General features: G+C 52.6%; 1 protein-coding gene across 1 annotated transcript; it reads left to right on the forward strand.

The window, feature by feature from the left end:
* Positions 1 to 9,397: 9,397 nt before the first annotated feature.
* On the forward strand, positions 9,398 to 26,002 carry LOC137308119 (OTU domain-containing protein 5-A-like; the record flags this gene model as incomplete). Its single annotated transcript, XM_067977024.1, has 2 exons — positions 9,398 to 10,138; positions 25,783 to 26,002. Coding segments are annotated over exons 1-2 (919 nt in total), but the record flags the coding sequence as incomplete, so codon positions are not given.
* Between the last annotated feature and the right edge of the window lie 596 nt (positions 26,003 to 26,598).

The raw sequence follows: 26,598 nt of genomic DNA on the forward strand, positions 1-26,598 counted from the left end.
GGATTTGAAGCTGAGGAGGTTTAGAACAACAACAGCAACAACCAGCACCTTTAACGCAGTGAATCGTCCCCAAGGCCCTTCCCAGGAGCGTAAATCAGACAGAATTTGACACCGAGCCCCATAAGGAGATATTAGGACAGGCGACCAAAAGCTCGGTCAAAGAGGGAGGTTTTAAGGAGCGTCTTAAAGGAGGAGAGAGAGGCGGAGAGGTTTAGGGAGGGAATTCCAGAGCTTAGGGCCGAGGCGGCTGAAGGCACGGCCGCCAATGGCGGAGCGATGGGAATCGGGGGATGGACAAGAGGCCGGAATTGGAGGAACGCAGAGATCTCGGAGGGTTGGAGGAGGTTACAGAGATGGGGGGGGGCGAGGGCCATGGAGGGATTTGAAAACAAGGATGAGAATTTTAAAACAGAGGCGTTGCCGGTACGGGAGCCAATGACGGTCAGCGAGCACAGGGGGGGGTGATGGGTGAACGGGACTCGGTGCGAGTTAGGATACGAGGGGAGGGCAGCAGGGTTTTGGACGAGCTGGAGTTTTCGGAGGGCGGAAGCTCTCTCTCTCGAGAGGTCGCAGGAAAGAGTTAAGAGAGTCGGAGAAAGATGCGAGGAGACACAGCCTCTCTCCCTCCCCGTGGCTTGTGTTGATCTCACCTAAAAGCAGGAGTCTCATTAAGCTGATGTCAGCCTCTGTCACTGACAGAGATGATCCCAAATCAGGGCTTCTTAACTTTAATTCTACACAATCATTATATCCCTCAGCTCCCCTTCAGAACTGAGAGGCTATAACTTATCGGGAAGGGCTGAACAGACGGGGGCTCTTTTCGCTAGACGAGGGAAGACTGAGGGGTGACCTGATAGAGGGCTTTAAAATTACGAAGGGGTTTCGATAGGGTAGACGTAGAGAAGATGTCTCTACTTCTGGGGGAGACCAGAACGAGGGGGCCATCAATATAAGAGAGTCACTAATAAATCCAATCGGGGAATTCAGGAGAAACTTCTTTACCCGGAGAGCGGTGAGAATGTGGAACTCGCTCCCACAGGGAGTGGTCGAGGGGAATCGATGGATTTAAGGGGAAGCCGGATAAACACATGAAAGGAATATGGTGATAGGGTGAGATGGAGTCGGGAGGGAGGAGGCTCGTGTGGAGCATAAAGACCGGGATAGCCCAGTTGGGCCGAATGGCCTGTTTCCGTGCCGTGCACTCGGTGTAATTCCCCCCCGCCCACCGCAGGGCGCGGTCTCTCGCTGGGGTACGGGATCCAGGGGCACTGACCTCACCCTGCGTGGCCTAGTCCTCCTGGGCCGGTCGAGGCACGGAGAGAAAGAGAGGGCCTTGGGGTACCCGCTGTCCCTCGCCCAAGGGACCGAAAGGGGCGGGCGGGGACAGGGACCCCGGTGCGGGAGAGAGGGCGGGCGGGGCAGAGTTCTGTTTCCGGATGGTACTGTACTTGGATAACAAGGCGGGGGGGATATTGGCTCGGGCCTGTTTTTGGGCGGGGGGAGCACGATCTGCTATTACCCCCCGCCCAATGGTCCCGGTGCTGGCAGGACGAGATTATCATCAAGCCTGAGGGCTCACTGTCAATCTGCGTTGGACGAGGATTCCATGCAATTCGCACTTTCCACCAGCAGGGGGAACCTCCAATCTCTTAAAGGCAGGCTGCCTGTCAGAAGTCTCTTAAAGGTGGCTGTTATTTGCTGAATAATCCGCCTGGCGTCTGCTCGGAGTCTGAACGGAGATCAGACATCGCACACGTAAAGCACGGATGCGGGTCCCATCCCTGTTTTTACACACTGATGAGTTACGTTAAAACATTGAATAAAGGTTGCGCACCGCTAAATCCCACGTCCTCCGATCTGCACTCCAGGCCTCTCCAATCTGCCGATCTGAGAGTCCGTGCACCAGAGGCCTTGGTGCAAGAGGTGGACAGAAGGAGGGACATCCTATATCCGCAGTGATTGGGGGGGGGAGCAAGAGGCCCTCCAGACATACACCCAAAAGGCAGTGGGAGGCAGCGGGGGATGAAGTCAATGCCAGGGGCACAGCATCACGAACACGGATGCAGTACAGGAAGAAGTCCAATGATTTGACACGAGTGGTCAAGGTGAGTGAGGTCAACTGTCAAGTGGCGTTTCCCACCAACTGCACCACGCACTACGCCCCCCATCACCCACATACCAACAAACTCTTTCCATCAGTACTCAACCCTCTCACCCTCACACATTACCACCGTCGCAAGCCGCCCACCCACAACTCACAGGCCGCATACACCGGCAGCTATTCAACCATGGTAGGCACATCGCCCAGACGCACGTCCCGCTTTCTTGCAGGAGCAGCTGGAACATATCAGGAGGCAGCAAGTGGGAGTGGCATTTAGCCCCTCGAGCCTGTTCCGCCATTCAATGAGATCATGGTGGGACCTGTGACCTAACTCCATATATCCGCCTTAGCCCCATATCCCTTAATACCCCTGGTTCACAGAAATCTATCAATCTCAGATTTAGAATTCACAATTGAGCTAGCATCAACTGCCGTTTGCAGAGGAGCGTTCCAAACATCTCCCACTCTTTGCGTGTAGAAGCGTTTCCTAACTTCACTCCTGCACGTCCTGGCTCTAAATGTTCGGCTATGTCCCTGCGTCCTAGTATTCAAGTCTAGGAGACCTCCAAAAACAGTTACAAATGTCTGGGCAGTCAGAAGCAATAATCCAGCCACTAACCTGTAAATCCTGCGTGGTCCCTTTAAATAGCGCTGGTGGGGGGTCCTCCAGGCACTCGAAGACACGTTCAGATGGTCGGGGTTAAGACTGTGCCTTGAGTTGAGCGTTAAGTCCCAAAATGGTGTCTATCGCTTTAAATCAGCGTTGCACACTGATTGAAGCCATTTTCTCCCGACTTTGCACGATTCCAGCGTCCGTTATCTGCGCTAACTCCTATACCAAGATGGCGTCTGGTGCGTGTCACGCAGGAAATATGCGTGCGCATCCAAGACGCCATCTTGGATGTCGAGGAGGCCGCGTAGCGCCAAAATAACAGGCGCTACACGGCCCAATTTAGCGCCTTAAGAATCTAAATGGGGTAGAGGAGCAGAGGGATCTGGGGGTACAGATACACAGATCACTAAAAGTAGTGACGCAGGTTAATGAGGCCATAAAAAAGGCAAACCAAGCTCTGGGGTTCATTTCTAGAGGGATAGAATTGAAAAGCAGAGAAGTTATGTTAAACTTGTATAGAACCTTGGTTAGACCACACTTGGAGCACTGAGCACAGTTCTGGTCTCCATATCACACTTGGAGCACTGGGCACAGTTCTGGTCTCCATATCACACTTGGAGCACTGGGCACAGTTCTGGTCTCCATATCACACTTGGAGCACTGGGCACAGTTCTGGTCTCCATATCACACTTGGAGCACTGGGCACAGTTCTGGTCTCCATATCACACTTGGAGCACTGGGCACAGTTCTGGTCTCCATATCACACTTGGAGCACTGGGCACAGTTCTGGTCTCCATATCACACTTGGAGCACTGGGCACAGTTCTGGTCTCCATATCACACTTGGAGCACTGGGCACAGTTCTGGTCTCCATATCACACTTGGAGCACTGGGCACAGTTCTGGTCTCCATATCACACTTGGAGCACTGGGCTCAGTTCTGGTCTCCATATCACACTTGGAGCACTGGGCACAGTTCTGGTCTCCATATCACACTTGGAGCACTGGGCACAGTTCTGGTCTCCATATTATTAAAAGGATATAGAGGCACTGGAGAAGGTGCAAGAAAGATTTACAAGGATGATACCAGAACTGAGAGGTTATAACTATCAGGAAAGGCTGAACAGACTGGGGCTCTTTTCTCTAGAAAAGAGAAGGCTGAGGGGTGACCTGATAGAGGTCTTTAAAATTATGAAGGGGTTTCGATAGGGTGGACGTAGAGAAGATGTCTCTACTTGTGGGGGGAGACCAGAACGAGGGGGCCATCAATATAAGAGAGTCACTAATAAATCCAATCGGGGAATTCAGGAGAAACTTCTTTACCGAGAGAGCGGTGAGAATGTGGAACTCGCTCCCACAGGGAGTGGTCGAGGGGAATAGAATCGATGGATTTAAGGGGAAGCTCGATAAACACATGAGGGAGAGAGGAATAGAAGGAGAGGGTGATAGGGTGAGATGGAGTAGGCTCGAGTGGAGCATAAACACCGGGATAGATCAGACGGGCTGAACGGCCTGTTTCTGTGCTGTAAATTCGATGAACCCGGCAAGCTGAGGGAGCCGGGTTTGATCCCCGGTCGGCGCTGAGTCAGGAGTGGAGGGAATTGAAATCCATGGGACGGCGAGGGGGACGATCGTAAAGAAACAGAGCAGCTGGATCTTAATTTAGTGTTTACTGGATGGCTTTCCCTCCTGCCTCGCCCAGCAGGGTCCAGGACAGAGGCCCACCACCATCTGGTGGGCAAAGCCTTGAACTGCAGCAAACATCCCAGTCTCTGGCGTGCACACACCCTCTCCCTGTCGGGACACAACCCCCCTTCCCTAAACCCACACAGAGAGAGGCTGTGTTTGCCCCGATTATGGAGTGCACACTCTCTCCCTGAAGGGACACCCCACCCCCGGGACACTTCCCGCTGCTTACCCCGCGGGGCATCGGCCTACAGGGATATCGAGAGTCCCAGCCTCTCCGTGACCGCTCTGCCCCCTCCAGCGTCCCGTTAATGAGCCAAGCTGGCTGCTCAATCACCAACAGACACCCTGGAGCACTCCATATTGGCGGGGGGGGGGGGCCAGGAAGGAGCTGCCTGGGGTTCCGTGCTTCTATCACCAGGGGGGAGGGGGACACCTCGGGGGGGGGTAACGTGAGATTTGAATGAACCCCATTCTAATATCAGCCTCAGCTCCCCAAACTGGAACTTCCTCCCGATCCCCTTCAACTGCGCTGTTTGTGGGATCTTGCTGTGCGCAAATTGGCTGCCGCGTTTCCTACATCACAACAGTGACCGCACTTCGAAAGAAAAAGGACTTAATTGGCCGTGAAACGCTTTGGGACGTCCTGAGATGGTGAAAGGGGCCGGAGGAAAGCAAATTCATTCTTTCCGATAAACGAAGGGTTAAATGAATATTTTTTTTAAAAAACATATAAAGTGCTACAAAGGTAAATTAATCCCACATTAAAAGAACTGCTGAACAGTGCATTCCTGACGTCTTCGAAACATGTTTCTTTTGGTGTCTGCTTCTAATTTAACGTGGACTCCTGCCAATATATCCGTGGCAAAACACAGCAGTTTCCGGCAGACGTTTTATGATCGATCACTCCCTTCAGTGCTCACCGTATCTCCCCAAAGCCTCTCCGACTACCTACACGGCACAAGTCAGGAGTGTGATGGAATACTCTCCACTTGCCTGGATGAGTGCAGCTCCAACAACACTCAAGAAGCTCGACACCATCCAGGACAAAGCAGCCCGCTTGATTGGCACCCCATCCACCACCCTAAACATTCATTCCCTTCACCACCGGCGCACTGTGGCTGCAGTGTGGACCATCCACAGGATGCACTGCAGCAACTCGCCAAGGCTTCTTCGACAGCACCTCCCAAACCCGCGACCTCTACCACCTAGCAGGACAAGGGCAGCAGGCACATGGGAACAACACCACCTGCACGTTCCCCTCCGAGTCACACACCATCCCGACTTGGAAATATATCGGCCGTTCCTTCATCGTCGCTGGGTCAAAATCCAGGAACTCCCTTCCTAACGTCACTGTGGGAGAACCTTCACCACACGGACTGCAGCGGTTCAATAAGGCGGCTCACCACCACCTTCTCAAGGGGCAATTAGGGATGGGCGATAAATGCCGGCCTCGCCAGCGACGCCCACATCCCCAGACTGAATTTTAAAAAATCTTCCTCTCTTCCGCCCTCTGATATACCATCCTTATCTGAGCCTGGGCAATGGGTGAGGGTAAAGGCTTCTGCACAACTGATGCCCCTCCCAGCCAACCCCCACCCCCTCACACTTGCCAGGAGGGGATCGCAGGGCACCCTGACTGATTTTCCCTCTCCCCCAACTCAGGGGATCCCTGGCTGAGATCAGGGGAATTACATCGAATGTACAGCATAGGAACAGGCCATTCTGCCCAACTGCTCCTCACGAGCCTCCTCCCTCCCTACTCCATCTCACCCTATCACCCTATCCTTCTATTCCTTTCTCCCTCGTGTTTATCGAGCTTCCCCTTAAATCCATTCGCCTCAACCACTCCATGTGGGAGCGAGTTCCACATTCTCACCGCTCTCTGGGTAAAGAAGTTTCTCCTGAATTCCCCGATTGGATTTATTAGTGACTCTCTTATATTGATGGCCCCCTCGTTCTGCTCTCCCCCACAAGTGGAAACATTTTCTCTACGTCTACCCTATCGAAACCCCTTCATCATTTTAAAGACCTCGATCAGGTCACCCCTCAGTCTTCTCTTTTCTAGAGAAAAGAGCCCCAGTCTGTTCAGTCTTTCCTGATAGTTATAACCTCTCAGTTCTGGGATCATCCTTGTAGATCTTTTTTGGACCTTCTCCAGTGTCTTCATATTCTTTTTATAATATGGAGACCAGAACTGTTCACGATACTCCATGTGTGCTCTTCTTCCAAAAGCGGCCGTGGGATCTTTTACACCCACCTGAGAGGGCAGAAAAGGGGGCCTCGGTTTAACGTCTCATCCGTAAGACGGCCCCTCCGACAGTGCGGCGCTCCCTCGGTACTGGCAGCGGGGGAGTGTCAGACCTGGATTACGGGGCTCGGGTCTCGGGAGTGGGGGCTCGAACCCTCAACCTTCCGACTCAGAAGGAAGATTGAGACCCACTGGGAAACACTTCTACTGAGGCCTCACTATATTTATCAATGACATAGATGAAGGGAGAGCTGTATATCCAGGTTTGCTGACGACACTAAGTTAGGTGGCACAGTAAGTAGTGTAGATGGGTGCAGAAAGTTGTAAAGGGACATTGATAGATTTAAGTGAGTGGGCAAAATTGTGGCAGATGGAGCCCAATGTGGGGAAGTGTGGGGAACTCGGCCTGACGCAACGACGCCACTTTGGACCTAAGATAGATGGGAGTATTTTCTAAATGGCGAGAACTGTGGAGGAGCCGAGAGATTGAGGGGTCCATGTACAGAGATCGCTCAAAACTAGAGGACAGGTACAAAAAATCATTTAAAAGGGCTAATGGAACGTTGGCCTTCATATCAAGAGGGCTGGAATACAAAGGGGGTGGAATTAATGTTCCAGTTATATAAATCTCTGGTCAGCCCCCATCTGGAGACACTGCGTTCAGTTCTGGGCACCGCACCTCAGGAAGGATATATTTGCCTTGGAGGGGGTGCAGGGCAGATTCACCAGAACGATACCGGGGCTAAAAGGGTTAAATTCCGAGGACAGGTCGCACAGACTAGCCTTGTATTCCCTCGAGGATGGACGATTAAGGGGTGATCTAATTGAGGGGTTTAAGATGATTAAAGGATAGATAGGAGAGAAACTATTTCCTCTGGTGGGGGGAGTCCAGAACAAGGGGGCAGAACCTTAAAATTAGAGCCAGGCCGTTCGGGGTGATGTCAGGAAGCACTTCCTCACACAAAGGGGAGTGGGAAATCTGGAACTCTCTCCCCCACAAAAAGCTGTTGAGGCCGGGGGTCAATTGGAAATTTCAAAACTGAGATTGATAGATTTTATGTTGGGTGAGGGGATTAAGGGTTACGGGACCAGGTAGGTAAGATGGAGTTAAGATACAGATCTAATTGAATGGCGGAACAGGCTCAAGGGGCTGAATGGCCTCCTCCTGTTCCTATATTAAGAGGCACTGAGATAGGAGAACATAATTCTTCAATCTGAATGAAAATATTCCTTGTTATTCAAAGCTTATTTTCAAAGGACCCTGAAATTAGGTTGAAGTCAAGGACTGGCCTCCTGCCATGTCAGTGAGGGGCAAAGCCCATCCTGGGTTGGCGGCGTGACTTCATTGCGGGGCAAAGCGAACTGGGCGACCGGCGTGATGACGACACACAGAGGGGCCGCAACTTCTAGAAGCGGGCGGGGGGGACGTGATTCGGCGAGACGAAACGACGCCACTGCGGGGCAACGACGTAACTCGGCCTGACGCAACGACGCCACTGCGGGGCAGAGGCCGATTTCTGTTTGAGGCGGGGAGGAAGCGACGGCTTTGCGGGGCATAAACCCATGGCCGGCAGGGCGGAAATGACGCGTTGTTGTCGCCTGTTTGTTGTGTTTGAGCGGCCGCCGCTCCAACAGCCGGGCTTGAGAAGAGTTGTGAGGTGGGAGAGGGGGCGGGGGAAATAAGCGCAGCCACTACCCGAAGCTCCGCCCGTCAACCAGCAAAATCCGACCGCGGCCCGAAAAGAGGAAAATAAAAGGGGAGCTGGGATCCTCCTTGACATCAGCAGGAGGCGAACGTCCACCGGCCACGGCGACGCAGCTGGAACGGCAGGCAGGCAGGCGGGCAGGCGGAGGGGTGGGACGCTGGCGTGCTGACCTCATTGCGGGGCAAGCACGGGTCGGACGCTGTCTGTAGTACGGGGCGGTAGGGTGACGTTACTGCGGGGCAGTGGCGATCGTGTGACGTGCGCCGTGACCTCATTGCGGGGCAGGCAGGGGTCGGACGCTGTGGGTGGTGCGCGGGGTGACGTTACTGCGGGGCAGAGGCGAGCTGGCAGTGCGTGCGTGCGCGGTGACCTCATTGTGGGGCTGTCGTGCGGACAACGGGGAGACGTCACTGCGGGGCAGAGGCGCTCGGGACCTGAGTTGCGGGGCAGAGGCGCTCGAAGACGTCTGGGGCACGGCGCCGTGGGTGCGCGGTGCCCTCACTGCGGGGCAGGTAGGAGGTCGCACATTGTGGGCCGTCGGGTGTAGCGGGGCGACGTCATTGCGGGGCAGAGGAGCTCGGTGACCTCATTGCGGGGCGGGGACGGGTCGGGACGCTTTGTGCGTGCGGTGGGGGGGGCTACGTCACTGCGGGGCAAAGGAAATCAGCCGTGCGCGGTGACCTCATCGAGGGTCGGACGTCGTAGTGCGGGGCGCGGGTGACGTCACTGCGGGGCAGAGGCGCTCGGTGAGCTCATTGCGTGGAGGAGCGGGCGCGACGTCATTGCGGGGCGTGGAGGAGCGGGCGCGACGTCATTGCGGGGCGTGGAGGAGCGGGCGCGACGTCATTGCGGGGCGTGGAGGAGCGGGCGCGACGTCATTGCGGGGCGTGGAGGAGCGGGCGCGACGTCATTGCGGGGCGTGGAGGAGCGGGCGCGACGTCATTGCGGGGCGTGGAGGAGCGGGGCGGCGGGGACGCTGTGCGTGCGCGACGTCATTGCGGGGCAAAGGCGTTTCCGGGGGGGGCACAGCGCGGGGCGGAAGTGAGGCGGGGCGGCCGTTTGTTGTGAGGGGGCCGAAGCCGCCATGACCATCCTGCCCAAGCAGCAGCCCGAGCGGGCGGACGAGACCGAGCGCGACAGCGCCGAGCACTCGCGGCCTCACGGCCACCGGGCGCGCAGCTCGCCGCCCCGCTGGCCTTACCAGGCGCAGGCCGGGCGGGGCGACGAGCGGCCGGCCAGCTCCCGGCCTCGGGCCTCGCCTCCCCCGGTGCCGCCGGCCCCGGCCTCGCACTGGCTGCAGTACGGCGACGCCCGGGCCGAGAGCGGGCCCGGGCCCGGCCCCAGCCACAGCAAGCGGCGGCACCGGGCCTCGCCTCACCGGAGCGGCCGCAAGACCCACCGGCCAAGTCTCCACCACCACCTCGGGGTGGCCGTGCCCAGCGGGGCCGGGCCGGGAGGCGGGGTGGGCGGGTCGGCGGCCGAGCGGGGCCGGGGAGCGGCGGGCCTGAGCCTGGGGGTGGCGGCGGCGGCGGCGGCTGGAGGAGGTGGTGGTGGCGGAGGAGGAGGAGGCGGAGTGGGGGGAGTGACCGGCCCCGGCTCCGGAGTGGGAGCTGCGGGCGGAGGAGGAGGAGGAGGAGGTGGGGGAGGAGTGGGGGGCGGCGGCCAGGCCAGCGGCAGCCCCGGAGGGCCCGGCCCCGAGGAGCAGGGAGCCGGCTACAACAGCGAGGATGAGTACGAGACGGCGGCCCTGGAGCAGCTACAGGACCCGGCCAAGGTGGAGCAGGTGAGGGGGGAGTGAGGGGGGGGGACAGAGGGGAGTGAGGGGGGTTTATATATAGAATAACAGATACCCGGGAGTGAGTTACAGACTGGAATCTAATCGAGGGGTTCGGGGGGTTTATATATAGAATAACAGATACCCGGGAGTGAGTTACAGGCTGGAATCTAATCGAGGGGTTCGGGGGGGTTTATATATAGAATAACAGATACCCGGGAGTGAGTTACAGACTGGAATCTAATCGAGGGGTTCGGGGGGTTTATATATAGAATAACAGATACCCGGGAGTGAGTTACAGACTGGAATCTAATCGAGGGGTTCGGGGGGTTTATATATAGAATAACAGATACCCGGGAGTGAGTTGCAGACTGGAATCTAATCGAGGTGTTCGGGGGGTTTATATATAGAATAACAGATACCCGGGAGTGAGTTACAGACTGGAATCTATTCGAGGGGTTCGGGGGGGGTTTATATATAGAATAACAGATACCCGGGAGTGAGTTACAGGCTGGAATCTAATCGAGGGGTTCGGGGGGTTTATATATAGAATAACAGATACCCGGGAGTGAGTTACAGGCTGGAATCTAATCGAGGGGTTCGGGGGGGTTTATCTATAGAATAACAGATACCCGGGAGTGAGTTACAGACTGGAATCTAATCGAGGGGTTCGGGGGGTTTATATATAGAATAACAGATACCCGGGAGTGAGTTACAGACTGGAATCTAATCGAGGGGTTCGGGGGGTTTATATATAGAATAACAGATACCCGGGAGTGAGTTGCAGACTGGAATCTAATCGAGGTGTTCGGGGGGTTTATATATAGAATAACAGATACCCGGGAGTGAGTTACAGACTGGAATCTATTCGAGGGGTTCGGGGGGGGTTTATATATAGAATAACAGATACCCGGGAGTGAGTTACAGACTGGAATCTAATCGAGGGGTTCGGGGGGTTTATATATAGAATAACAGATACCCGGGAGTGAGTTACAGACTGGAATCTAATCGAGGGGTTCGGGGGGTTTATATATAGAATAACAGATACCCGGGAGTGAGTTACAGACTGGAATCTAATCGAGGGGTTCGGGGGGTTTATATATAGAATAACAGATACCCGGGAGTGAGTTACAGGCTGGAATCTAATCGAGGGGTTCGGGGGGGTTTATATATAGAATAACAGATACCCGGGAGTGAGTTACAGACTGGAATCTAATCGAGGGGTTCGGGGGGTTTATATATAGAATAACAGATACCCGGGAGTGAGTTACAGACTGGAATCTAATCGAGGGGTTCGGGGGGTTTATATATAGAATAACAGATACCCGGGAGTGAGTTACAGACTGGAATCTAATCGAGGGGTTCGGGGGGTTTATATATAGAATAACAGATACCCGGGAGTGAGTTACAGACTGGAATCTAATCGAGGGGTTCGGGGGGTTTATATATAGAATAACAGATACCCGGGAGTGAGTTACAGACTGGAATCTAATCGAGGGGTTCGGGGGGGTTTATATATAGAATAACAGATACCCGGGAGTGAGTTACAGGCTGGAATCTAATCGAGGGGTTCGGGGGGGTTTATATATAGAATAACAGATACCCGGGAGTGAGTTACAGACTGGAATCTAATCGAGGGGTTCGGGGGGGTTTATATGTAGAATAACAGATACCCGGGAGTGAGTTACAGACTGGAATCTAATCGAGGGGTTCGGGGGGTTTATATATAGAATAACAGATACCCGGGAGTGAGTTACAGACTGGAATCTAATCGAGGGGTTCGGTGGGGTTTATATATAGAATAACAGATACCCGGGAGTGAGTTGCAGTCTGGAATCAAATTGATGGGTTGATATGTAGAATGACAGATGCCCGGGAGTGAGTTACAGACTGGAATCTAATCGAGGGGTTCGGGGGGGTTTATATATAGAATAACAGATACCCGGGAGTGAGTTGCAGGCTGGAATCTAATCGAGGGGTTCGGGGGGGTTTATATACAGAATAACAGATACCCGGGAGTGAGTTACAGACTGGAATCTAATCGAGGGGTTCGGGGGGTTTATATATAGAATAACAGATACCCGGGAGTGAGTTACAGACTGGAATCTAATCGAGGGGTTCGGGGGGTTTATATATAGAATAACAGATACCCGGGAGTGAGTTACAGACTGGAATCTAATCGAGGGGTTCGGGGGGGTTTATATATAGAATAACAGATACCCGGGAGTGAGTTACAGACTGGAATCTAATCGGGGGGTTTATATATAGAATAACAGATACCCGGGAGTGAGTTACAGACTGGAATCTAATCGAGGGGTTCGGGGGGTTTATATATCGAATAACAGATACCCGGGAGTGAGTTACAGGCTGGAATCTAATCGAGGGGTTCGGGGGGGTTTATATATAGAATAACAGATACCCGGGAGTGAGTTCCAGACTGGAATCTAATCGAGCGGTTCGGGAGGGTTCATATATAGAATAACAGATACCCGGGAGTGAGTTACAGGCTGGAATCTAATCGAGGGGTTCGGTGGGGTTTATATATAGAATAACAGATACCCGGGAGTGAGTTCCAGACTGGAATCTAATCGAGGGGTTCGGGAGGGTTTATATATAGAATAACAGATACCCGGGAGTGAGTTGCAGTCTGGAATCAAATTGATGGGTTTATATGTAGAATGACAGATACCCGGGAGTGAGTTACAGACTGGAATCTAATCGAGGGGTTCGGGGGGGTTTATATATAGAATAACAGATACCCGGGAGTGAGTTACAGGCTGGAATCTAATCGAGGGGTTCGGGGGGGTTTATATACAGAATAACAGATACCCGGGAGTGAGTTACAGACTGGAATCTAATCGAGGGGTTCGGGGGGTTTATATATAGAATAACAGATACCCGGGAGTGAGTTACAGGCTGGAATCCAATCGAGGGGTTCGGGGGGTTTATATATAGAATAACAGATACCCGGGAGTGAGTTACAGACTGGAATCTAATCGAGGGGTTCGGGGGGGTTTATATATAGAATAACAGATACCCGGGAGTGAGTTACAGACTGGAATCTAATCGAGGGGTTCGGGGGGTTTATATATAGAATAACAGATACCCGGGAGTGAGTTACAGACTGGAATCTAATCGAGGGGTTCGGGGGGTTTATATATAGAATAACAGATACCCGGGAGTGAGTTACAGGCTGGAATCTAATCGAGGGGTTCGGGGGGGTTTATATATAGAATAACAGATACCCGGGAGTGAGTTACAGACTGGAATCTAATCGAGGGGTTCGGGGGGGTTTATATGTAGAATAACAGATACCCGGGAGTGAGTTACAGACTGGAATCTAATCGAGGGGTTCGGGGGGTTTATATATAGAATAACAGATACCCGGGAGTGAGTTACAGACTGGAATCTAATCGAGGGGTTCGGTGGGGTTTATATATAGAATAACAGATACCCGGGAGTGAGTTGCAGTCTGGAATCAAATTGATGGGTTGATATGTAGAATGACAGATGCCCGGGAGTGAGTTACAGACTGGAATCTAATCGAGGGGTTCGGGGGGGTTTATATATAGAATAACAGATACCCGGGAGTGAGTTGCAGGCTGGAATCTAATCGAGGGGTTCGGGGGGGTTTATATACAGAATAACAGATACCCGGGAGTGAGTTACAGACTGGAATCTAATCGAGGGGTTCGGGGGGTTTATATATAGAATAACAGATACCCGGGAGTGAGTTACAGACTGGAATCTAATCGAGGGGTTCGGGGGGTTTATATATAGAATAACAGATACCCGGGAGTGAGTTACAGACTGGAATCTAATCGAGGGGTTCGGGGGGGTTTATATATAGAATAACAGATACCCGGGAGTGAGTTACAGACTGGAATCTAATCGGGGGGTTTATATATAGAATAACAGATACCCGGGAGTGAGTTACAGACTGGAATCTAATCGAGGGGTTCGGGGGGTTTATATATCGAATAACAGATACCCGGGAGTGAGTTACAGGCTGGAATCTAATCGAGGGGTTCGGGGGGGTTTATATATAGAATAACAGATACCCGGGAGTGAGTTCCAGACTGGAATCTAATCGAGCGGTTCGGGAGGGTTCATATATAGAATAACAGATACCCGGGAGTGAGTTACAGGCTGGAATCTAATCGAGGGGTTCGGGGGGGTTTATATATAGAATAACAGATACCCGGGAGTGAGTTCCAGACTGGAATCTAATCGAGGGGTTCGGGAGGGTTTATATATAGAATAACAGATACCCGGGAGTGAGTTGCAGTCTGGAATCAAATTGATGGGTTTATATGTAGAATGACAGATACCCGGGAGTGAGTTACAGACTGGAATCTAATCGAGGGGTTCGGGGGGGTTTATATATAGAATAACAGATACCCGGGAGTGAGTTACAGGCTGGAATCTAATCGAGGGGTTCGGGGGGGTTTATATACAGAATAACAGATACCCGGGAGTGAGTTACAGACTGGAATCTAATCGAGGGGTTCGGGGGGTTTATATATAGAATAACAGATACCCGGGAGTGAGTTACAGGCTGGAATCTAATCGAGGGGTTCGGGGGGGTTTATATATAGAATAACAGATACCCGGGAGTGAGTTACAGACTGGAATCTAATCGAGGGGTTCGGGGGGGTTTATATATAGAATAACAGATACCCGGGAGTGAGTTCCAGACTGGAATCTAATCGAGGGGTTCGGGGGGGTTTATATATAGAATAACAGATACCCGGGAGTGAGTTCCAGACTGGAATCTAATCGAGGGGTTCGGTGGGGTTTATTTGTAGAATAACAGATACCCGGGAGTGAGTTGCAGTCTGGAATCAAATTGATGGGTTCGTGGGGTTTATACATAGAATAACAGATACCCGGGAGTGAGTTACAGACTGGAATCAAATCAAGGGGTTCGGGGGGGTTTATATATAGAATAACAGATACCCGGGAGTGAGTTGCAGTCTGGAATCTAATTGGTGGGTTTATATATAGAATGACAGATACCCGGGAGTGAGTTCCAGGCTGGAATCTAATCGAGGGGTTCGGTGGGGTTTATTTATAGAATAACAGATACCCGGGAGTGAGTGACAGGCTGGAATCTAATCGAGGGGTTCGTGGGGGGGGGTTTATATATAGAATAACAGATACCCAGGAGTGAGTTGCAGACTGGAATCTAATCGAGGGGTTCGGGGGGTTTATATATAGAATAACAGATACCCGGGAGTGAGTTACAGACTGGAATCTAATCGAGGGGTTCGCGGTGGTTTATATATAGAATAACAGATACCCGGGAGTGAGTTGCAGACTGGAATCTCATCGAGGGGTTCGGTGGGGTTTATATATAGAATAACAGATACCCAGGAGTGAGTTGCAGACTGGAATCTAATCGAGGGGTTCGGGGGGTTTATATATAGAATAACAGATACCCGGGAGTGAGTTACAGACTGGAATCTAATCGAGGGGTTCGCGGTGGTTTATATATAGAATAACAGATACCCGGGAGTGAGTTGCAGACTGGAATCTCATCGAGGGGTTCGGTGGGGTTTATATATAGAATAACAGATTCCCGCGAGTGAGTTCCAGGCTGGAATCTAATCGAGGGGTTCGGGGGGTGTTTATAGAGAATAACAGATACCCGGGAGTGAGTTACAGACTGGAATCTAATCGAGGGGTTCGGGGGGGTTTATATATAGAATAACAGATACCCGGGTGTGAGTTCCAGGCTGGAATCTAATCGAGGGGTTCGGGGTTTTTTTTATAGAATAACAGATACCCGGGAGTGAGTTGCAGTCTGGAATCTAATTGGTGGGTTTATATATAGAATGACAGATACCCGGGAGTGAGTTCCAGGCTGGAATCTAATCGAGGGGTTCGGTGGGGTTTATTTATAGAATAACAGATACCCGGGAGTGAGTTACAGGCTGGAATCTAATCGAGGGGTTCGGGGGGTTTATATATCGAATAACAGATACCCGGGAGTGAGTTACAGACTGGAATCGAATCGAGGGGTTCGGGGGGGTTTCTATATAGAATAACAGATACCCAGGAGTGAGTTGCAGACCGGAATCGAATCGAGGTGTTCGGGGGGGTTCATATATAGAATAACAGATACCCGGGAGTGAGTTCCAGGCTGGAATCCAATCGAGGGGTTCGGTGGGGTTTATATATAGAATAACAGAAACCCTGGAGTGAGTTACTGACTGGAATCTAATCGAGGAGTTCGGGGGGTTTATAAAGAGAATAACAGATACCCGGGAGTGAGTTGCAGACTGGAATCGAATCGAGGGGTTCGGGGTGTTTCTATATAGAATAACAGATACCCGGGAGTGAGTTGCAGACTGGAATCGAATCGAGGGGTTCTGGGGGGTTTATAGAGAATAACAGATACCCGGGAGTGAGTTGCAGAATGGAATCGAATCGAGGGGTTCGGGCGGGTTTATATATAGAATAACAGATACCAGGGAGTGACTTACAGACTGGAATCTCATCGAGGGGTTCGGTGGGGTTTATATATAGAATAACAGATACCCGGGAGTGAGTTACAGACTGGAATCTAATCGAGGGGTTCGGGGGGGTTAATCTATAGAATAACAGATACCCGGTAGTGAGTTGCAGGCTGGAATCAAATCGAGGGGTTCGTATATAGAATAACAGATACCCGGGAGTGAGTTACAGACTGGAATCTAATCGAGGGGTTAAAAGAAATAATGACAGAAACCCTGGAGTGAGTTACTGACTGGAATCTAATCGAGGGGTTCGGGGGGTTTATATATAGAATAACAGATACCCGGGAGTGAGTTACAGGCTGGAATCTAATCGAGGGGTTCGGGGGGTTTATATATAGAATAACAGATACCCGGGAGTGAGTTACAGACTGGAATCTAATCGAGGGGTTCGGTTGGGTTTATATATAGAATAACAGATACCCGGGAGTGAGTTGCAGACTGGAATCTAATCGAGGGGTTCGGGGGGGTTTATATATAGAATAACAGATACCCAGGAGTGAGTTACAGACTGGAATCTAATCGAGGGGTTCGGGGGGTTTATATATAGAATAACAGATACCCGGGAGTGAGTTACAGGCTGGAATCTAATCGAGGGGTTCGGGGGGTTTATATATAGAATAACAGATACCCGGGAGTGAGTTACAGACTGGAATCTAATCGAGGGGTTCGGGGGGTTTATATATAGAATAACAGATACCCGGGAGTGAGTTGCAGACTGGAATCTAATCTAGGGGTTCGGGGGGTTTATATGTAGAATAACAGATACCCGGGAGTGAGTTGCAGACTGGAATCTAATCGAGGGGTTCGGGGGGGTTTATATATAGAATAACAGATACCCGGGAGTGAGTTGCAGACTGGAATCTAATCGAGGGGTTCGGTGGGGTTGAAATATAGAATAACAGATACCCGGGAGTGAGTTGCAGGCTGGAATCTAATCGGTGGGTTTATAGAAATAATGACAGAAACCCTGGAGTGAGTTACAGACTGGAATCTAATCGAGGGGTTCGGGGGGTTTATATATAGAATAACAGATACCCGGGAGTGAGTTACGGACTGGAATCTAATCAAGGGGTTCAGGGGTTTATTTATAGAATAACAGATACCCGGGAGTGAGTTCCAGACTGGAATCTAATCGAGGGGTTCGGGGGGTTTATATAGAGAATAACAGATACCCGGGAGTGAGTTACAGACTGGAATCTAATCAAGGGGTTCAGGGGTTTATTTATAGAATAACAGATACCCGGGAGTGAGTTACAAACTGGAATCTAATCGAGGGGTTCGGGGGGTTTATATATAGAATAACAGATACCCGGGAGTGAGTTACAGACTGGAATCTAATCGAGGGGTTCGGGGGGGTTTATAGAGAATAACAGATACCCGGGAGTGAGTTGCAGACTGGAATCTAATCGGTGGGTTTATAGAAATAATGACAGAAACCCTGGAGTGAGTTACAGACTGGAATCGAATCGAGGGGTTCGGGGGTTTATGTATGGAATAACAGATACCCGGGCGTGAGTTGCAGACTGGGATCTAATCGAGGGGTTCGAGGGGGTTTATACATAGAATAACAGATACCCGGGAGTGAGTTGCAGGCTGGAATCTAATCGAGGGGTTCGGTGGGGTTTATATATAGAATAACAGATACCCGGGAGTGAGTTAAAGGCTGGAATCTCATCGAGGGGTTCGGGGGGGGTTTATATATAGAATAACAGATACCTAGGAGTGAGTTACAGACTGTAATCTAATCGAAGGGTTCGGGTGTTTATATATGGAATAACAGATACCCGGGAGTGAGTTGCAGGCTGGAATCTCATCGAGGGGTTCGGTGGGGTTTATATATAGAATAACAGATACCCGGGAGTGACTTACAGACTGGAATCTTATCGAAGGGTTCGGGGGGGTTTATCGAGAATAACACATACCCGGGAGTGAGTTGCAGACTGGAATCTAATCGAGGGGTTCGGGGGGGTTTATATATAGAATAACAGATACCCGGGAGTGAGTTGCAGACTGGAATCTAATCGAGGGGTTCGGGGGGTTTATATATAGAATAACAGATACCCGGGAGTGAGTTACAGACTGGAATCTAATCGAGGGGTTCGGAGGGTTTATATATAGAATAACAGATACCTGGGAGTGAGTTACAGACTGGAATCTAATCGAGGGGTTCGGGGGGGTTTATATATAGAATAACAGATACCCGGGAGTGAGTTACAGACTGGAATCTAATCGAGGGGTTCGGGGGGGTTTATATATAGAATAACAGATACCCGGGAGTGAGTTGCAGACTGGAATCTAATCGAGGGGTTCGGGGGGGTTTATCGAGAATAACAGATACCCGGGAGTGAATTACAGGCTGGAATCTAATCGAGGGGTTCGGGGGGTTTCTGTATAGAATAACAGATACCCGGGAGTGAGTTGCAGACTGGAATCTAATCGAGGGGTTCGGGGGGTTTATATATAGAATAACAGATACCCGGGAGTGAGTTGCAGGCTGGAATCTAATCGAGGGGTTCGGGGGGGTTTATATATAGAATAACAGATACCCGGGAGTGAGTTGCAGGCTGGAATCCAATCGAGGGGTTCGGTGGGGTTTATATATAGAAAAACAGATACCCGGGAGTGAGTTGGAGGCTGGAATCTAATCGGTGGGTTTATATATAGAATGACAGAAACCCTGGAGTGAGTTACAGACTGGAATCGAATCGAGGGGTTCGGGGGGGTTTATAGAGAATAACAGATACCCGGGAGTGAGTTACAGACTGGAATCTAATCGAGGGGTTCGGGGGGGTTTATAGAGAATAACAGATACCCGGGAGTGAGTTGCAGGCTGGAATCTAATCGAGGGGTTCGGGGGGTTTATATATAGAATGACAGATACCCGGGAGTGAGTTGCAGGCTGGAATCTAATCGAGGGGTTCGGTGGGGTTTATATATTGAATAACAGATACCCGGGAGTGAGTTACAGGCTGGAATCTAATCGAGGGGTTCGGGGGGGTTTATATATAGAATAACAGATACCCGGGAGTGAGTTACAGACTGGAATCGAATCGAGGGGTTCGGGGGTTTATATATGGAATAACAGATACCCGGGAGTGAGTTGCAGACTGGGATCTAATCGAGGGGTTCGAGGGGGTTTATATATAGAATAACAGATACCCGGGAGTGAGTTACAGACTGGAATCTAATCGAGGGGTTCGGGGGGGTTTATATATAGAATAACAGATACCCGGGAGTGAGTTACAGTCTGGAATCTAATCGAGGGGTTCGGGGGGTTTATATATAGAATAACAGATACCCGGGAGTGAGTTACAGGCTGGAATCTAATCGAGGGGTTCGGGGGGGTTTATATATAGAATAACAGATACCCGGGAGTGAGTTACAGACTGGAATCTAATCGAGGGGTTCGGGGGGGTTTATATATAGAATAACAGATACCCGGGAGTGAGTTACAGACTGGAATCTAATCGAGGGGTTCGGGGGGGTTTATATATAGAATAACAGATACCCGGGAGTGAGTTGCAGACTGGAATCTAATCGAGGGGTTCGGGGGGGTTTATCGAGAATAACAGATACCCGGGAGTGAATTACAGGCTGGAATCTAATCGCGGGGTTCGGGGGGTTTCTGTATAGAATAACAGATACCCGGGAGTGAGTTGCAGACTGGAATCTAATCGAGGGGTTCGGGGGGTTTATATATAGAATAACAGATACCCGGGAGTGAGTTACAGACTGGAATCTAATCGAGGGGTTCGGGGGGGTTTATATATAGAATAACAGATACCCGGGAGTGAGTTGGAGGCTGGAATCTAATCGGTGGGTTTATATATAGAATGACAGAAACCCTGGAGTGAGTTACAGACTGGAATCGAATCGAGGGGTTCGGGGGGGTTTATAGAGAATAACAGATACCCGGGAGTGAGTTACAGGCTGGAATCTAATCGGTGGGTTTATAGAAATAATGACAGAAACCCTGGAGTGAGTTACAGACTGGAATCTAATCGAGGGGTTCGGAGGGTTTATATATAGAATAACAGATACCCGGGAGTGAGTTGCAGGCTGGAATCTAATCGAGGGGTTCGGGGGGTTTATATATAGAATGACAGATACCCGGGAGTGAGTTGCAGGCTGGAATCTAATCGAGGGGTTCGGTGGGGTTTATATATTGAATAACAGATACCCGGGAGTGAGTTCCAGACTGGAATCTAATCGAGGGGTTCGGGGGGTTTATATATAGAATAACAGATACCCGGGAGTGAATTACAGGCTGGAATCTAATCGAGGGGTTCGAGGGGGTTTATATATAGAATAACAGATACCCAGGAGTGACTTACAGACTGGAATCTAATCGAGGGGTTCGGGGGGGTTTATATATAGAATAACAGATACCCGGGAGTGAGTTACAGACTGGAATCTAATCGAGGGGTTCGGGGCGTTTATATATAGAATAACAGATACCCAGGAGTGAGTTGCAGGCTGGAATCTAATCGAGGGGTTCGGTGGGGTTTATATATAGAATAACAGATACCCGGGAGTGAGTTACAGGCTGGAATCTAATCGAGGGGTTCGGGGGGATTTATATATGGAATGACAGATACCCGGGAGTGAGTTGCAGACTGGAATCTAATCGAGGGGTTCGGTGGGGTTTATATATAGAATAACAGATACCCGGGAGTGAGTTACAGACTGGAATCTAATCGAGAGGTTTGTCATGTTTGAGTCTCCTGTTTGCATGAGTTGAACGTGAAAGAGAAGACTGGGGATTGAGTGGTTTTGGTTGTCTGACTCTCTATAATCGTTATCCATCCAGACCTGTCTGCTTGCTGCTGTCCTGGTGTTCCATTGTCCTTTGCTTTGACGGTATTTAATATTAACGTTTGACGTCCCCTCGCATTGCTCTTGATTCGTTATTAAATGTTGGCAAGACCGCAGCCGTTGTCTTCAGTTCCCGCCACGTACTCCGATCCCTCGCCGCTGACTCCATCCCTCTCCCTGGCCACCGTCTGAGGCTGAACCAGGCCGTCCGCAACCTCGGCGTCCTATTTGACCCTGAGATGAGCTTCTGACCCCGTATCCCCTCTATCGCCCATCTCCGCCCCCGCCTCGGCCCTCCTGCTGCTGAAACCCTCGACCGTGCCTTTGTTACCGGCAGACTCCGCTGCTCGCCTGGCTGGCCTCCCACTTTGCATGCTCTGTGAACTTGAGCTCATCCAAAACTCTGCTGCCCGTATCCTAACTCGCACCAAGTCCCGTTCACCCATCACCCCCTGAGCTCGCTGACCTACATCGGCTCCCGGTCCGGCAACCCCTCCATTTTAAAATTCTCAACCTTGTTTTCAAATTCCTCCGTGGCCCTCGCCCCCTGCCCCCCCCTATCTCTCTAACCTCCTCCAGCCCCTACAACCCTCCAAGATCTCTGCGCTCCTCCAATTCTGGCCTCTTGCGCATCCCTCGACTTCCATTGGCGGCCGTGCCTTCAGCCGCCTGGGCCCTAAGCTCTGGAATTACCTCCCTAAACCTCTCCGCCCCTCATTCCTTTTAAAACCTACCTCTTTGTACTCTTATCTCTTAGTGTCTCGGTGTCAAATTTTGCTTGGTCGCTCCTGTGAAGCGTCTTGGAACGTCTCGCTACGTTAAAGGCGCTATACGAATGCAAGTTGTCTGGCTCTGCTCAGTTGTGCTGGCCTTCCCGCTACATGGGTACGGCTCGGCTGGTTCCTGTGCAGAAGCGGTCTAAATGCGCGCATCCCGGGGCTAGTTACTGTCCCGGGCGAAATCTTGTCTAGGTTGGCGGGTGCTGATATACAAGGACAAGTCAGCGGCTGCTGCGTTCTGTATGTTTTTCAGATTGCTTGGTTGCAATTTGTTGGCTTCCAGCAAGTGCGACAAGCGCATCTGAGAACTTCCATGTTGCCGCGTGCTTCCTCTAGCGTTGCTCATGTAACGGCTGTGGATGTGCCTTTTTTTTAAAAAAGAGGCAGAGTATATAAACGAGGGATTGCGCCCAGTCGCGGAAACCTGGCTGATCGCGAAGCGTTTGCAAGTTTCAGGCTGCAGGTTCGGAGCACACAGAATTAAGCACTTTTGTCATTGTTAAACTTCCATTGTTATCTGGGATCGGGTGATATTTGCAGCCTTGCGGTGGGGTGGGGGGGGGGGGTCTCTGGCTGTATTTCAGCGCTCCGAAGACCCACATCATTTCCAATTACCGCTTCCACCATGTAATTTATACTAGATACTTTATTTGGTGGGGGGGGGGGTCCTGAGGAATATATCCGTTTGGCTGTTGGGAGGTCTCCAAGGCGGGCGGCCCTGGGAGTGTCGACGTTTACAGGAGGTGGGGGTCCCTGGGAGTGTCGACGTTTACAGGAGGGTGGGGGTCCCTGGGAGTGTCGACGTTTACAGGAGGTGGGGGTCCCTGGGAGTGTCGATGTTTACAGGAGGGTGGGGGTCCCTGGGGAGTGTCGATGTTTACAGGAGGGTGGGGGTCCCTGGGAGTGTCGACGTTTACAGGAGGTGGGGGTCCCTGGGGAGTGTCGATGTTTACAGGAGGGTGGGGGTCCCTGGGAGTGTCGACGTTTACAGGAGGGTGGGGGTCCCTGGGGAGTGTCGATGTTTACAGGAGGGTGGGGGTCCCTGGGAGTGTCGACATTTACAGGAGGGTGGGGGTCCCTGGGGAGTGTCAATGTTTACAGGAGGAGGGGTCCCTGGGAGTGTCGACGTTTACAGGAGGAGGGGTCCCTGGGAGTGTCGACGTTTACAGGAGGGTGGGGGTCCCTGGGAGTGTTGACATTTACAGGAGGGTGGGGGTCCCTGGGAGTGTTGACGTTTACAGGAGGGTGGGGGTCCCTGGGAGTGTTGACGTTTACAGGAGGGTGGGGGTCCCTGGGAGTGTCGACATTTACAGGAGGAGGGGTCTGGGGTCCCTGGGAGTGTGACACTGCCCTTTCCAGCACGTGTTTGGTACATTGTGCTGTACCCTCTGCCCTCGCTGTTTCAATTTAATTTCCAGCCATTGTCAGGTGGGCTGCACCTGTTGAGTTTATTAAGTGCTGCCTGTGTACTTCAGGGGCCCTGTCCCTCTGTCCCTACATTTGGGACTGGCCCACTGCCTCACAGGCCCCATCGGCCACTAAAGCTCCCGCCTCATCAGCACCTTAAAGCCTAATGTCTCTTCCTCTTCGTTCTCTGCCCCGCACCCCTCCCTCTTCTCCGTCCTTCGATTCCCGGGAAACCCTTGGAATTCTCTCCCCAACTACTCCATACTATTACCTCCCCTCACCCTGTCACATCGTTGCACTCCTTCACAAGCCTGCCTCTTTTGTTTCTGCCCTGGACCTGCTTCCCTGGTCGGCCCCTCTGGGATTTATACACCATTACTGGCCCTGTACAGCAAGTCCGAATCAGAGCGTGTTTTCTCTCCCTCTCTCCTCCCCCTCCGAGGCCCTCAATCTCTCTAACCCTACATTGCAATAGTGACTACATTTCTAACTTACTTCATTGTGAAACGCTTTGGGACGTCCCGAGGCTGTGAAAGGCGCAGTAGAAATGCAAGGCCTTTCTTTCTGTTAGAGCAAAAATTGGAGGGGGAACAGCACTGAATCCCTGCTGGCACCACCCCTTCCCGAGACTCCGGAGGAGATGGGGAGGCGAACGGCCCTCGGCTCACAGCACCATCGAGGTGTAATATTCTCCCCTCCTGTGAACACCCAGCACTTCCCTCAGCACTGCACCTTGATTACGGGCCCAAGCTTTAAAAAAAAAATGAAACCTGTTTTTTTGGAAGAAAATTTAAAGGGCCCCATTGATTCGAGTGGGTGCGCTGGAGTTGCCCTGCCACCAGAGGGCGCTGCTGCTGCTCTTCGCTGATGTCCGAGTATCACCACTAGGTGGCAGTCTTGTCCGGCTGAGCTTTGACCTCTGCATTTCATGTTCAAGGCCATCGATTGGTGGTTATCCCGGGGTTGGGAGGGGGGGTTAAAGAGAGGTGGGAACGAGCAAACGCGTTAAAATTCCCAAAATCCGGGAATCCCCTGGGATTTGACGCGTTCGTCCATTGGCGGCCCGAGTTGCGACCGAGGGGCCCCCCCCCCGTCTGACCCCTCAGGTGGGACGTAAAAGATCCCACGGCCGCTATTGGAAGAAGAGCAGGGAGGGGAGGGGGGGGGGGGGTTTTCTCCCTGATGTCCTGGGGCCAATATTCATACTTCAGCCAACGCCACTGATAAGAGATTACCCCATCGCTGTTTGTGGATCTTGCTGTGCGCAAATTGGTTGCCGACGTTACAAAATGGCCCCACTTCAAAAAAAGAAAGTACTTCCTTGGCTTTGGGACGTCCTGGGGTTGTGCAAGGCGCTGTAGAAATACAAATCTTTTTCTATCCCCTCCTTCCTAGAGGGTTAGCTCCACACAGGCCTGAACCGTTTCTGCAGGCAGGTGAGGGGTGAAACAGCAAATCCCGAGCATGTAGGCAGTTACCATTTATAAAGAAGGAACTCCCACTTCTCCGGCCCCTTTCACCCCCTCAGGACGTCCCAAGCCCCTCACGGCCAATGAAGTCCTTTTTTTGTTGCAGTGTGCTCACTGTTGTGATGTAGGAGCGCGGCAGCCATTTTGCGCACTGCAAGATCCCACAGACAGCGATGTGATAAATCACCAGATCGTGTTTTAGTGATGTTGGTGGAGGGATAAAAATCGGCCCCAGGACACCGGGGAGAACTCACTCCCTCCCACCCCTGCTCGTCTTCCAGTTGTGGCCGGGGGATCTTTTACGTCCCACCTGAGGGCAGACGGCGCGGCTCCGTTTTTACGTCTCGAGCCAAAAGACTGCCCTCCGACAATGCGGCGCTCTCTCGGTGCCGGCCCCGGGGGTGGGGGGGGGAGTGTCGGGCCTGGATTACGGGGCTCGAGTCTCTGGGGTGAGTGGGCTCGAACCCCCGACACGGAGGCGCGATTGAGACCGAACTTGACGACCCCTGCTTCGGAGCGCTGCTTTCCCGCCCGTGAAATGGTTTAATTCCGGCGCCCCGCCTTGCGAGCGCGCTTGGGGTGCGGGAGGGAGATTTGCGAGGCGGAGCGGCCGGCTGCTGCAGCGTCTGTTTCCCTAAACTCCCCTCTCCCTCTCTCTGCAGCAGGAGCACGGCTTTGAGAAGGCCCTGAGTGAGAAGAAAGGCTTCGTCATCAAGCGAATGAAGGAAGACGGCGCCTGCCTGTTCCGGGCGGTCGGTGAGTTGATCTCCGGTCGCTGCCTCCATCTCCGCGTTCCCGGCTGCACCGTTCCTGCGAGCTCGTCCGGCCAACGGTGCCTCACGCTGGTCCGGCATAGCAGCACCGGGCCTTCATTCAACTGGGGTCTGTCACTGCCACTCGTTGCTGGCCTAACCATGGAACGGTCTCTGTTCCGGGTGCACACGTTCTCGTCTCCCCTCCTCCGGGGCGCGCGCCCGTGCTCGCTCGCTCGCCCCTCCCTCTCCTCCGGGCGCGCGCCCAGCGCTCGCCCCGCCCCTCCTCCTTGCGCGCAGCCCGCGCTCGCATCGCTCGCCCCCTCCCCTCCTGGCGCGCGCCAGCGCTCGCTCGCTCGCCCCCTCCCCTCCTCCTGGCGGCGCCACAGCTCGCGCTCGCATCGCTCGCCCCCTCCCCTCCTCCGGGCGCGCGCCCCGCGCTCGCTCGCTCGCCCCCTCCCCTCCTCGGGCGCGCGCCCGCGCTCGCTCGCTTCGCCCCTCCCCTCCTCCGGGCGCGCGCCCGCAGCTCGCTCCGCTCGCCCCTCCCCTCCTCCGGGCGCGCGCCCCGCGCTCGCCTCGCTCGCCCGCCCCTCCCCTCCTCCGGGCGCGCGCCCTCGCTCGCCTCGCTTCGCCCCTCCCTCCTCCGGGCGCGCGCCCTCGTGCTCTCTCGCTCGCCCCTCCCTCCTCCGGGCGCGCGCCCTCGTGCTCTCTCGCTCGCCCCCTCCA

This window comes from Heptranchias perlo, unplaced genomic scaffold, assembly GCF_035084215.1.
Source record: "Heptranchias perlo isolate sHepPer1 unplaced genomic scaffold, sHepPer1.hap1 HAP1_SCAFFOLD_1211, whole genome shotgun sequence".
NCBI lineage: Eukaryota > Metazoa > Chordata > Chondrichthyes > Hexanchiformes > Hexanchidae > Heptranchias > Heptranchias perlo.